Source organism: Nylanderia fulva, unplaced genomic scaffold, assembly GCF_048542155.1.
Source record: "Nylanderia fulva isolate GAGA-0341 unplaced genomic scaffold, ASM4854215v1 Scaffold10, whole genome shotgun sequence".
Taxonomy (NCBI): domain Eukaryota; kingdom Metazoa; phylum Arthropoda; class Insecta; order Hymenoptera; family Formicidae; genus Nylanderia; species Nylanderia fulva.
In genome coordinates, this window is record NW_028189193.1 from 3,166,777 (window position 1) to 3,181,433 (window position 14,657).

Below are 14,657 nucleotides of genomic sequence, written 5' to 3' on the forward strand. Positions count from 1 at the left end.
GGTACGTTTACTTTTCTAATTGAAGATTCTGATCGGCGTTCGCGCTAAAGGTTCGAGTTACAGGGAACGTCCATCATCGCGGGTTATCGTAAAAATTGATTTCTGCGTAATCAAACTTCGCGAGAGCACCTCGGATATTTTTATCAGAGGATAAGTGCGCGCTCGAGAGATAAGGTCTTTATCGTGTCACGCGTATATAACGCCGTTGGTCTATTTGTGAAACGTACGGTGTATCGGACTCTTGCTTTTTGTCTCTCGATTCCACGTGCATCGCCGGGTCAATCTTGTCTCTCTCTCTCTCTGTTTCTCTTTCTACCTGTTACTTGTATTCGTTCTCTTTCTCCCTCACGCTCTCTTTCTCTCTCCCTGTCCCTTCCACCGGAGAATAATAAGTTTCCGGCGATGTGATCCGTGAAAATCGAATACGCTTGCACCGGTTGCAGCGACAGCTCGGTCGACAAGGCAACTCCGCGTCCGGTCGACTCGGTTATGGAAATCCCTTCGGCGCTGGCTCATCACTACCCGCCGTTCCTCCATGATGTTTCCCAGCGAGTTCACTTCTCGCCCCGATCTCTGTTCAAAGCCGATAGCGAAATCTCGTTATTTCATACCTTGCCCGCGATCACGAGAAAAATTGCGTCTGGTTATATGCGACACGATTCGACTCTCGCGCGCCGCGCGAAAATTCGCCCGGCAATATTTCAAGCGCTTTATTACCAGCGTGACGTTATTAAAGCAATGATATGTCCGCGGAAGTATTATAAATACCACAAGAGAGGTCCCTCTCTGGCGATTCTCGGTAGCGATTTGTAAAGTTGACGAAGAAGTAAATGAGGTAGCAAAGATGTGTACTTATTTTAAAATATATGTTCTTATGTCATCCGGTTGATGTTGATTCTTACTTTTCAGTTTTTAAGTTCCCTCTCTCATCTCTCTCTCTCTCTCTAAAGATGTTATCAATTCAATATGTTTTATCATTCTTTCTCATTTAACTCAAATGCTACATTAAGTTTACACAATTTTGATTACCTTATATCTGTCTCATCAAAATGCTGAATTTCATTACGTTTATTTACTGTAAGAAATGTGAACAGTTGTTCGCCAAGGTCAAACATAGATATAAATCCCATATATCAGAAGGGAGCAAAGGCTGTTGTCTTCACTCCTAATTTTATCATTCGACACGTCTCGCATTAATTATCCAATATGCTGTCATTAACTGTTTTTTTGTTGATTGGAATTTTTACGCAACGTAAGTAAAGCTACATTGTATTCAACAAAATATGATATTTTTGTTATTTTTGCTTTTGATAAACATTTTAATATGTTGTTTTATAAGAGTCATAAATAGGATGTTGAAAAAAAATGGTTTAAATATTTTAAGGAAATTGAGAAGTCTTAATAAATATTAAATCCGCAAATAAATCATTTTTGAGATATTTTTATTTTTATGTATTTTGTTTTATTTTAATAATATTTTTTGTTTTAAATTTTTATTTTTATTATTATTTTTTATTATTTTATTCATGTAAATACAGGTAAATTAAATTAAATTATAGGTAAGTTAAGTTATATATAAGATATTGCAAATATCCCAAAAATGGCTCATTTGTGGCCTTATGTTTATTAAGACTTTTTAACTTATTTTGAGACATACTAAATTTTCGTAAAAGATTTTATCTTTTTCTAAATACTCTGTATAATTATGATGTACATTGATTGTAGAGACGTTCGCTGACGAACCTTCGGTGGCGATCTTCGGTGGTACGCCTGCCGCACCAGGTGAATTCCCATGGCAATGCTCTTTGAATTATTACGGTGAACACAGATGCGGTTGTTCTATCATTGGTTCCACCAAGATATTGACGACTGCCAGCTGCGTGTTCAACTTAAAGCTACCCAATAACGATTTCTTTGTTCGCACCGGGACCATCGACTCCATTAGAGGGGACGTCTACTTTGCGCAAAACATCACAATACATCCAAATTTTACCGGCAAAGTATCTGATATGCAGGATGACATTGCTGTGATCACTGTAAGTCGATATATTAAAGAATTCAATACTTTGGTTCAACAGATTTTTCTCTCACTTTGTTTCTTCTATCTCAATCATTTTTTACCAATTTTCTTCGTTTCAGCTTGCATCGCCAATTCAATACAATAAATATCAATCTCCCATCCCTTTGGGCTTTTCTTTGCCAGCTACTGGTACGCCAACTACCTTCTCCGGATGGGGTTGGAAGGGGTATGAGGATCCAATATACCCACAGACTCTTCTAAAAATGACCCAGTCTACAATCTCGCTGTCCGAATGCCAGCAGACCTATGCTAGCAAACCTTTGACTAGCGCCCATTTGTGTGCCTACAATCGTCGCGGAATTGGTACTTGCATAGTGAGTAACATCCATCATTGAATACACATCGGTTAAAAATGATCTGCTCTACTCTGATAGATTAATCTAGCTTGTACAATTCAACTGCTAAAAGAATACAAGATAAAATGAAATAAAAAATGTTTCTGTATATTTTTCAGGGTGACCATGGCGGTCCTCTGATCGCTAATGGCAGGCAAGTTGGTATTGCTACCTCGTTTACATATTGCGGCGCTGATGGTAAACCTGATGTCTACATTAGTGTTCCCCATTATTTCCAGTCATTTATTGTAAAAAATTTAATCTAAAATAAGGCTATCCGATTTATCATATTATGTGTACCCAAAAAATATATTGTTGATTGTTTCATTGTATATAATTCTCTTGCAATGTGGAGAGACATGCAATTATGTCAATTGCATTTTGAAAATAGAGAAAATTCTTATGTACTCCTATTAATAACAAATAAACTATAATTCATTTTATTAGAGCATTTTTTTTCTTTAATAAGTATATGAAATGTGATTCCTATTGAAAAAAACGTAATATAATTCAATTCTTCTTAATTAAATATAATTTCTTACGAAATAAATAAAGAAAATAAATTTTTGTTTTATAAAATATATTTTAACTTACTCTTTTTATGATGTAGAAAAATCCATTCAATTATTTTATCTAAATTAATTACTTTTTCTTTTATAAATGCCATTAGTTACTCTATTAATATTCATGTTTTTACGAATTATGATATAAACTTTTGCCGCACTTCCTCTTTTTCTATAGTTGAATATTTTTGTATATTCACTGCTCAGTCGCGCATGATTTTTTCTTTAATTTATAAATATGTATATGTTATTATTAAAATATTTTCACACACACACACACACGACACCCTGTGATACATATATTTTTAATAAGAAAATAATTTTTTGAAAACATCTTAGAGAGAGAGGGGAGAGAGAGAGAGTTACAGCCACGTCATTTCATAAAGTTCGCAAAGACTGTAAACTTTTCCCATAAATTTGCGTCTTCTCTCTTCCACTTCCAGACTTGGTACATCGATCATCATAGTAATTTCTCCATTGCTTCTGCATCTTTTACGCTGACGATTGCCAAATTCCTTCCGACCGACGTAAGTTTCTAACGAAGCTACCTAATTAATAGGCAAATTCCGAAGAATCTACCTAATTAAGGATCAAATAATCGTTTTCAGAATGTTGTTGCAAAAGTCCTTACATTGCTTAACTTAAAGCGTAGCGCAGAATTTCTGCCAATGACATTAGACAAAATGTTTAAATGATCATAAGATATTTAAGACATATATTGTGACATTAAATTACATGTATTATATTATATATAGCTGATTGACCTTTTACAATTTCATTTCAATCTGTCAAAGCGACTTTGTTTTTTCTTCGCAACCCAATTGACGACATAATAAATATTTAAAAACCCCATTAAGTCACTCTTCTGTATGGGAAGAAAGGGGAGGAAGAAACCCAGTTTCTCCGATTAAACATGAGAAGTTTACGTTACAAGAAGGCCGGAACTTCTTGCGAAGGGTGACTAAGTTCAGCGGTTCAAGGAGGAGCGAAGGATCGGAGGTGCCGAAGGGCACGATATCGCAAGAGGGGTACCGACTTGTCTAAACCGCCTCATTGTTTGCCCGAAACTCGATTACGGGTTAATAACGTTAGCGTGACCCCTCGTTTCGTCTCTCGTATATACATTCCGGCGGTTTTGAGGAAGACCGCATTGCTCGCCGCATCGCGGCGCATAAAGGAGTTTCGATCGGAGAACGATCCAATTACCGCGACTAGCTGCTTCTAGCTGCTCGTTAAGAAGAGTAAAGAAGAGAGTCTCGGGCTTAAGGCGAGCTCGTAAGACTTCCCTCGCATCTCATCGGGAACGTCTCGTCCGCGATATTCGCGACTCGAGTTACTTCCAAGATTGCACGCGGGAGAACCAGACTGCGAATATCGGTGGTTCACGTGGGTCTTCCTTCGGCTGCGTTCGTACGTTCTTCCTGGGGGAATTGCGAGCTGTCGGCTAAGATTTCTTTAAGCCCGCAAACCGCGCGATTCGCCTTTTCGGGGACGCAACCACGTGGTAACACACCGCACGAAATCGGATTATATCGGATGCCATATCCCTCACGTCGTTAATAATATATCGATATTGCGGCGGAAAATCCGGTGGCAAAGTTGCTAGCGATACTAGAAAGTTAAGAAGAGAGGGATGAGAGATCGTCGAAAAGTTAAAAGAGAAAGCCATTAAAGATATTATTTGGTTTAAAGTAAAAGGAATAATGCGTCCTAGAATTAAGGCAGACGAAATAAATGCCTAATATTCGATTTTAATTGAAAATAATTTATTAGCGACGAATATGTCACCTAAACCAGTTATGCCATTAAATCCAATTGAATCACTTAAGGGTATTACGCTCTCGAAAGACGCGTTACTCTGGCAAAATTAATACGATGACAGTCGTATATAGAAACGAATCAATACGCGATCGAAAGGAAGAACGAGCAGTCATATACGTACAGCTGACGTCGGGATTATTAACGTAGGAGAAATCGGCGCGCATAAAATCCGAAGAGAATCAGCCGAGTGCGTTTATTCCGGCTCGGCGACGTCGTCGTCGAGGAAAGAAGAGACCCGGCCAAGTCGACCTTGGTTCGCGAAAAATTACGAGACGGATTGTAAAGAGGATTTAACGATTCTCGTCGGTGGACCCGGGCACGCCCTTCCGCCGCCGAAAACAAACGAAAGCTTGCATTCGATAATTTGTGGCTCGCGAGCCACCGGCGGCGTGGAACCGGCCTCGCTGTAATTACCAAGGTAAATAATGCTTTCCGGGCGTCCAATGGCGTAACACCGTTCGCGAATAAATTCGACTCTATATACGTGCCCGGGATGTGGAATGTCGCTCTTCTCCCTCTCCCGCGTCCGCTGAACGAGAAAACGAAGAGATCGTTACGATAATCACGGATTCGTTTTTTGCTACGGAGATTTGTTCCGCCGGGGGATTACATTTCCGGTCGCGTTCCCTTATTAGCTTATTAGCTGCAGTAAAGTATCGACTAATGTATTTTGTACCGGCATCGCATGCGAGGATAATTTTTTTTTTTTTTTTTTAATTACATTGTAACGCGTCACCGCGATAGCTTCGACTATCCATCAGATTTTATCTGACTCGTTTCGATCTGCCACGAATTGTTGAAATCGTTCGCATGAGATAAAGAGCCATGCGTGATCGTATTTGAAGTAAATAGGATTTTTTATTTCTGTTAATCAGTTCGGCAAATATTTTTTTTAAGTATAGTATTAAAAATGCGAGGGCAATTTTGTATCAGACTCGCTTCGATCTACCACGAGTTCTTGAAATCGGTCGTACGAGATAAAGAGCTGTATGCGTAATCGTGTCTTAAATAAATAGAATTTTTTATTTCTGTTAATCAGTTCGGCAAATACTTTTTCTAAGTATAGTATTAAAAATGCGAGGTCAATTTTGTATCAGACTCGCTTCGATCTACCACGAGTTCTTGAAATCGGTCATACGAGATAAAAAGCTATATGCGAAATCGTGTTTTAAATAAATAGAATTTTTTATCTCTGTTAATCAGTTGAGCAAATATGTTTTATAAATATGGTATTAAAAAGTTGTAGCGCTCTTTTAACAAACTGTACATGTTAACAAATACTATATAGTTTCTATATTATATATATCCCATATATAAAATCTTGTACTACAGTTTATATTCTAGCTTAAATGAAGTCTTACCCTAAAAGATGGGATAAAAAAACGACATCTTATTCTTAGAATTGTCAGTAAGTACAAAAGCTCGCAATTCTTAGAAGAAATATACAGGGTGTCCGGTAACTAACGGACCAATGATTAAGGGCGGATTCTCTGGCCAATTTGGAGACGATTTTTCCTTAGCAAAAATGTTGAGAATCAATAATTTTCGAGTTATAAGCGATTGAAAAAAATGGGTTTTTTTCATTCTTCATTCTTCAGTTAATTTCAGGTAGAGTTTACTATAATAAAATTTTAATTCGAGGCTTAGTTATAAAGATACATAATGACAAATATTGGAAAATTGTAAAAAATGATGACCTTTTTCGACATTTTCGCTGAGGAAAAATCGTTCCCAAATTGACCAAAGAATCCATTTGTAATCGTTGATCCGTTACCGGACACCCTGTATACACACCTATGCTCTTGATTCACTCCGGTCGTGCAGCCTCTTCCGCGAATCCATAATTACGATTACCAGGCCGCAGTGAAGAGACGGCGAGGGAGTCGAGATTGCATTTATTATCCGCCGCGAAACGGCTCTTCTCGCGCCGAAATTATCTTGGCAGCCGTCCAGTGCGACGAAACGTTCGGCGAAATGAGAATATAATCGAGTCCACTTGAAATAAAGAAGAAGTCGAGTAAACTGGGCGCGCAACAAGAGGCGAAGAAGCAGTCGCTGCAGGCGACGACGAATCCTCCCCATCCATGATTTTCAAAGGAGGAGAAGACGCAAAATTTTCCCCTCTTCTTTCGCTTATTTTTGCGCTCTCCTTCCGGATCTTCTCATCTGCTGAAAACGTCTTTCTTCGCCAAGTTCCGCAGCCTCGATCGCCGGAAACCATATACCTAGGGAACGACGGTGGTAGACGTGTTTTTCGTTCTTTGATCATCCGCGACTCAACTGAATTAGAGATGAAGCGACGGCTGTTTCGCGTACACGCTCGTTCGAATTGTTAGTCGTCTCGTTACATTCCGGAGCGAAGGAGCTCGATCTACACAATTGCTTCCTTTTCCGCATCTCAAAGACCCGATCGCGTTTCCCGACAGAGTTTGATTGAGCATTAGTTATACATTGCCTGATACTTGTCTGCTGCATTTTGCTCTTTGAGATTAGATGGAAATGTTTCGTGTGTCAAATTTTTGTTACTTGAAAATTATTTAAAATCATTTACTATTTTTCATATTTTTGTGTTAAGTGCCACATCTGTCGAATTACCAGTCTAGATTGAAAATGGAATAATTGATACATAATTTTGACAAATTACGTAACAAGTAATTATAAAAATATATTTATTTCAAGATGATTGAACTTGTTTATACGGATCTTGATTAAGATTCTGCGTTTATAAGTCAATGTTCAGGAAAATAAAGGCGTTTGATCGCGACATGTATCACGTTCTCATTATCGGGGAACAGCGTCGATTTCGGCAGGGAAAACCGCCAATTTGCGCCGAGAGTCGAGATCCCTAGAGGCACCGCTATTAAAAGTCTTTCGGAGGCAATTGAGCTGAACGAGAGAGGAGGATTTGGCTTAATCACAGCCTTATGCGACATATAAAATAATCCGATATTACGTCGAGTGCAACAATTCCAAGTAGCATATTTTTTTCAATATAAAACGTGGAGTATATATTTGTTCATTTTACAGCCACACGTGAATTTATAACAATTGTAAAAGTTAACGTGCACACTTGGAGAAAGAGAGACCCTGCTAACAATCTCCGTGAAATAGATGAAAACATTTCTAGCTCCACAATCCGAATCCTCTCTTTCCGAAAGCAAAGAGCATATTTATTTAATTTTCCAACCACACGCAAATTTATAATCAACACTTGGCGAAAAAGAAACCTTGCTAAATACCTTCGCGAAATAGATCAAAACGTTTCCAGTTCCACAATCCGAATCCTTTCTCTCAGGGAGCAAAGAGCACTCCTCTCAACATCCTAACGTAAGTATTGCGCCATTCAGGTTTCGAGGGGAGCCTCCAATTTGCGCCGACGGTCAGGGTCGCGTGATTTAAGCCTCGTTCCAGTCTCGTCAATGGAAAAGAGAACGTGCGTGAGAAAGAGAGAGAGAGAGGGACTCGCGTTAAGCCGTGTGGGGATCCGATGAAAAGGCAATTAGCCGAATGAAAATGTAACACGAGACCGCACGTGACTACGAAATACACGGGGGTTTCGCAACACCCCCAATTCCGCCATTGGAACGTGCATGCGTGCCGCGTAATTGTCACTTTGTCAACGTGCAGCACCTACTCCGAGGGGCTTCGTCTTGTCGAGCGTGAGAATAGAGAGTCACTTCTTTTAATTGGCGCGAGGAGCTCGTCGCGGAAAGAGGCGTAGAAGAAGGGAAAAAATGTCGGAAGAGTAAGGAATTGTAAGTTCGCGAGGGAGCTTTCTTCTTTCGAAGAGAGACACGGAGATGAAACATGAGGCCGTCGTAGAGGAAGAAATCAGGCGTGATCGAGCATCCATCCACTTCGCCATCATGGTTGTCGCGCTCCAACTTTTCCCTTCGAAAGAGCAGCAGCTCCGACACAAAGGATACCCTTGCTTGAGAGTCGTTACTATGCCGCGGTTCCTTGTCCTTCCTTCCTTCCTTCCTTCCTTCCTTCCTGTCGCTTCCTAACGATGTATTTCCCGCTATTGGTTTCCCGCGCGAACAATGGCCAGAGGAAGAAACAGATAGCGCACATCCTCCTTTTCTCCATCTATACCACTTTTTCCTTCGCCTCTGCGACGCGTGTGCGCGCTCACAAAGCGATAGGGGAAAAGGAAGAGGACCGACTGAGGAACGATAGAAGGATCTATCGAGGAGCGAGAAAGGAGGACCGGATCAATTGGAGGTAATCCCTCGGGTAGAGTCTCCCGCTTCGCAGAGCATGAAATTCTTCCTGTCTCCTCGCTGCACAGGCCTGCCTCGAAGAGTGGCCCTCTCTCGCACACGAGTATCCGAGGAAATGTGTGCGAGTGCGCTCGAGAGTGCACGCGCAAGTCCTCGCTTATCCTTCTCCTCTGCCCTAATCGCTCCTTATCCGCCCCCTCGGGCCGAACCAGAGGGCGGGATACGCGCCTTGATTCGAGCCAATTACACCGGCGGTTCACAATTCAATTTCAACCTAGAGAACCGGCCCCTCGACGTATCGATTATCGATCTACTTTCGCCCGCCGAAAGAGAATTTCGGAGAAACCTCTCTCACGCTCGGGAATATTCATGCAAATGCGAGAAACAATTCGGAGATACAATGACGAAATAAATGACGCGGCGACTTTTTTACTTATTTCATCTCACTCACTCTTTTTGTAAATATCGATCCCTCTCGCGAAATCCAGACGGAGAAAGGTAGGTGCTTACTCGTGCATTTTTTATCGACACATCAAAATTGATCACCGACAATTTTTCCACCTTTCCATTTCGCTCTCCTCCGTCCCTCTTCGTTCGAATAAAGACCAAAGAAGTGAGAAAACGAGAGAAGAGGACGGTGCAAAGGATAGGTCCGAATGAATATCGACGGTCCGAGAGTCAGTCGCGTGGGCGAACTCGCGCGCCTCTTTCCGTCTCGTATATCGCATCGCATTGTTTCTGACACCGGAGATTTATTATTTGCCGCCACGGCCGACCACTTTTTCCGTCGATTGAGCTCATTGTTCGCGAGACGATCGTGATTAAGAGACACGTTAACGAGCCGCATTGAGCGGCTGAGTGCAAAACCCGCGAGAGCCCGTTTCACGGAAGATCGAATAAGATTCATTACGCTTACGTGTAACCGATCGCGAAAAAACGGAAGGACGTATATATATATATACGCTGCAGTCTGCGAGTGACCAGTAAATTTCTGGCGAACCAGCCATCGAGCCACGTTTCGTTTCTCGATTTATAGCGTTTAACGGGACGGGTGTTTTCGTTGGATATAGGGTCGCGTGCGCGTCACACCCGGCCGAGCAATCCAACAAACGTATAAAAGGCAAATCGAGCAAAACCCGTTGTTCGTTTATTCGTTTTTGGCGGATTAATCGAACGGACACTTGCTCGTTTTTGGCTGGCCAGGTTGCGCGACCGATTATTCATTTAGATCGGACGAGTCGAATGATTCATTTCTTATCTGCTCGGTAACGTGAAAACTTGCTCCCCGAGCTGAATCAGATACTTCTTCGTTCATTATTATGGGACTGTCTTTTGAATGGCAAAAATCTATTTCAAGTATTTTACAATTCGCTCTCTTTAAATATTGATGAAAAAAGTCTTTTTCATTATATAATATATTATACTTTTGGGTGGGCCGAAAAAAGAGAGAGCAAGAAACGACACTAAACGTCACGAATGTATGCCATATGCGTAGGAATGTTCTTAATTAAGAGGCGGACATGTGTGTGTCACGCGCTATCTGAAACGGAAGTTAGGCGATGGAGATGAACAGACGAGCTCTAAACTCTAAAGAGAACGATTTCATACACGCGAAGTGGCAATCTACAGGACGCTTTGAAGAGACAACGTGTGGTTCGAATTAAATTTCTCGCTGCGAACTTCCGTTAAAATCGTACGAGGAGAAGATTCCTCGAGTGCGGCGCCAAGAGACGATAACATCGGACATCGCACGTGTTTTCATTTTACGTGTTGTACTCGCATCCGCGTACGACCGCCAAGAATATCTTTGTGCCGTTCCTTCACGTAGGAGTGTCGATGAACGACTTCCAACTACACGTATACTAAAAAAAAAGAAAAAAAAAATAAAGCTTAAAAATTATTTTAAAAATAATTTCTTACCTCGCATCTATGCATACAAAATTTATTTTCAATAAAATAAAAATCTGAATTTTGCGTTCATAAATATTTTCGTTACTGTAATAATATTAATAAAAATGTTATAAAAAGCTCAAAGTGATACAGACAATTATTGTGTCAAACTAATTTAATTTCGTGTTAATATCTGTATTTGTACTATAGATCAGAGTAGATATCGATCGACATTCCTCGGCGCGTTGCGCCGGTATCGCCGTAATTAAATTTTTAATAAATTCTCAGAACGACTGAACATTCCGAGCAATAATGTTCCGCGATATACAAAATAATTCGCGTGTACGAGGAAACGAAGTGGGACTTCTGCGAAGCCATTGTCATGTGACAACAAAGCCCGCCATTCGGCACAACGGCGGGTAGGTACTTCGGGATCGACGTTAAGGAGTCGACGATAGATCGTCGTAGTGACGGAGAGGCCGGGGAATTTCGCTCGTTGAATATGGAGAGGCCAGAGGCCTGTCGATCGCCCCTAAACGACGTGCATTCAAGCTCGCGTCCGTTGTCATGGAAATCGAAGGACGACTTCGTCGTCGTAGGCACCCGTTGCAAACGTGACGGCGTCAACGGCACAAAAAAGCTGCGAGATTTCAGTCTTCTGATCCGATGGCTAGTCGTATAGAAAATGCGGATAAACCCAATATTTGTAGCGCATTTTTGGATAGAGTTCGCACATTATCACCGAAAGCAAACTGAGAATCGGGGAGATCTTTAAATTATGAAAGCAAACGGATATTTTTTTATTGCGAAGCTTGGAAAATTTAAAATACGAGTGTGCAAAAAGCACAAGTAATTTAGCTCGCGTTTGCAAACATTTGACAGCTCGCGATAATCACCCATGCAATTTAAAAATGTAACTACGAAAAAGGATACCGCTGCGATTAGCGAAAGTGGCGGATATAAAAATTGGCGAATATCCTGCTTTATCTGGGCCCTCAGACCGGAATGAACTTAATCCGTAATCAGCTTTCCGGGAAAATCACATTCGCAATCAGGGTTGGTGGGCATATCAAAAAGATTCGCGCGTGAACGACTCGACGAGCAATTATGTTTCTGTCCGTCCGGGATTCTCCTCGTCTCCGAGAGAGAGAGAGCCAACCCTTAGATCCGCAATTTCCCGCTCTCTCAGAACAAAAAAGTAACCTCTTAATGTTTCCCATCTACTAATTTTTTGAAGCAAAAGATATTCCTGCGCGTCAGCCGAAAGGTAACTTAACCCGGCGTTCTCGCGACTCGAAAAAAAAAACACGTATCGCGCTTCGTCAAGATATTACGATTGCTTTTGCGTACGATCTCTTTTTTCGCCAGGGCGTGCGACATTCTGCCTGACATCCCTTCTTGACACTCGACGCGACCGCCGTCTTCTTGTCAAATATTGACCTTTCAATGCGTGGGAAGGTATCTTTCTCTCCCTTTTTCTCTCTGTGACTTTCCACTTTCTCAGTAGGAACATATCGAAATCGGGTCTCGTAGAAAGAAATGAGATTTCGCTACGAATCACGTCGAATGCAAAAAAATAGTAAGGGTTCGAAATCCTTGCGATTCTCCAAACCGGAATTTTTGTCGTTTTATTCCAACGTGAGACATGACGGCGATATTATTGTCTTTGCACTGCGCACCAGATATCAGTGAAATATGTAGCGGCGACTCTGCCGCCGACACTTCATTAATTACACTGGAACGAATTGGTACTGGAGGGCAAAAATGATGTAAGATGGTAAGATTAAAAGTAGAACTTTTTAATTAAATGAAACCACTGCGTTTCCAGAAAGAATCAAGAAAGATATTTAAAATTAGTCTGTGTGTGTGTTATATCGTAATTTAAATTATACTATAAAACTTAGTAAGAATTTATTTGATAAACTACTTTATTCCAATCTCTTTTAACTTCTTCTTGTAACACCATTCAAGAAAAGTAGCGATGTGTTTTTTTCCACGTAAATCGGACCACTAAATAAAAATTTGCCGTTGTTCCGAAATCACTCTGCAATTTCGCTAAAACAAATTTGAAAGAAAATTGGAACGGTATAGAAGTGTAGATTTGTTGAAAGATTCATGCGTTTAATCTCGTGAGCGCGATCGTAAAAGGAAATTCATAGTGAATCAAGAGCGATTGTATTATCGTTCCGCTGACAGTTTTTTACGAAATTTCATATATATATATATATATATATCGTCACTAGCGTTGTACGCCGACAATCGTTAGTACGCCGCCAACGAGGGGTGACTTACCCAAACGTACACAAACTTGTTAATTGCCGATATAAACACTGCAGTTTCCGGGCTGGCGCCAGAGACGCGAGCGTCCTACCCCATCGTCAAAATTCTCCCCCAAGCGATTCTGGTTTTATAACACCAATACCCATTTTACAGCATTCCCTGATGAGCTTCGATCGACGAGATCGTCTACCTAACGGGCGAGTCCCTATTTTCCTCTGTTCCGACTTTTACAAACCGCTGACGAAAATCTGCTTCTCGCAAAAAATGACAACTTCCTCCATAAAAATTGCCGACTATTAACGTCGCATAGGTATTCATTTTAAAACGATATTCGAAGCTTCCTGATCACAGACGGCTCGTCGACGATCAATTCCCTTGATGTCATCTACTGTCTTTTATCGCTCGTGAAACACTTCCGTGTTGCATGTAATAATCTGACGTTTCCGCGGCGATCTTTGCAATTTCATTCGACAGTTTCCTCGCGATAAAATAGTAATGGTATTCTTGGTCCGATAACACATCACGATAACGACAGAACAAATCTACTTGTAAAAGTCATTAAGAACTTGCGTTAACGTTTTATTATTACGGCATTTCATAGAGTATTTTATAAGATATAAAATAATGATATGTGCGTCCGAAGAGTCGCGATATATTATTTGATTAAACTTGACATTCTCAGCGAGAAGGAAACACTTATCTATAAAACTGTCAGGAATCGAGCAATAACGTATGTGGGACACGTTGATACATATATGGTTGATAAAAATAGTTTGCTTTTCATTTACGCGATTCGAAATTTATGATTCGCGGCTCGATATTTTCGTGTTAAAACGCGCATGACTGAGTTCTGATGTAACCCCGACGCGTGCAACTCCCGCGTCAAGATATCCATGCGGTAATTCGAATTTCAAACAGTCTGGCGAATTTCCATTGTGCTCGCAACGTAACGTATGTAATTGCTACGCTTGGATATCTGTAACTGGCTTGCTGCTGCGTTGCTGATTGGATGGCACGCTAGGTACATGAAACGTTCTCCGGCCGATTTTAACGTACCTCCAGATTATTTCAGCGCGAGAGAGATCCAACTTTTTAATAATCTGTCACACGCAACGGCCCGCCCACGCAAAAATAGTTTGTCTTGCAAATGTTGCTGCAATAAACTTTTCAACGCGTTTCTTTCCGTCCACCGATTGTGCTGAATCTTTATTAGCCACAATTGCGGAATCGCTAAATTTAATCGACGTCAAATTAATTAAACCAAATTATTAATGCAAGAGAACCGAGATGAATTTTATATCATATGTAATGTACATATGTAATGTATAATCTCGTCGTAATATTTGATGTGATGCACAGGCGATCCCATCAAGACCGGTTTGATAAAACGAGACTTCTCTCCGTGGAAGGAATTTGAATTATTACACAGTTTTTCATATTTATGACATCAATCGAAAATTAAATT

At 40.7% G+C, this 14,657-nt stretch overlaps 1 protein-coding gene across 1 annotated transcript; it reads left to right on the top strand.

Annotated features, from left to right (window-relative positions):
• The first annotated feature begins 1,051 nt into the window (after positions 1 to 1,051).
• On the top strand, positions 1,052 to 2,820 carry LOC114931971 (chymotrypsin-1-like). Its single transcript, XM_085481538.1, has 4 exons — positions 1,052 to 1,252; positions 1,726 to 2,036; positions 2,140 to 2,394; positions 2,535 to 2,820. The coding sequence occupies exons 1-4, from the start codon at positions 1,207 to 1,209 to the stop codon at positions 2,679 to 2,681; spliced, it is 759 nt and encodes a 252-aa protein (XP_085337664.1). The 5' UTR covers positions 1,052 to 1,206; the 3' UTR covers positions 2,682 to 2,820.
• Positions 2,821 to 14,657: the final 11,837 nt, after the last annotated feature.

Coding starts and splice junctions, on each gene's coding strand:
- LOC114931971 (XM_085481538.1), top strand. CDS start 1,207: ATGCTGTCATTAACTGTTTTTTTGTTGATTGGAATTTTTACGCAAC. Junction 2,037..2,139: donor ATGACATTGCTGTGATCACT/GTAAGTCGATAT, acceptor TCTTCGTTTCAG/CTTGCATCGCCAATTCAATA. Junction 2,395..2,534: donor GCGGAATTGGTACTTGCATA/GTGAGTAACATC, acceptor TATATTTTTCAG/GGTGACCATGGCGGTCCTCT.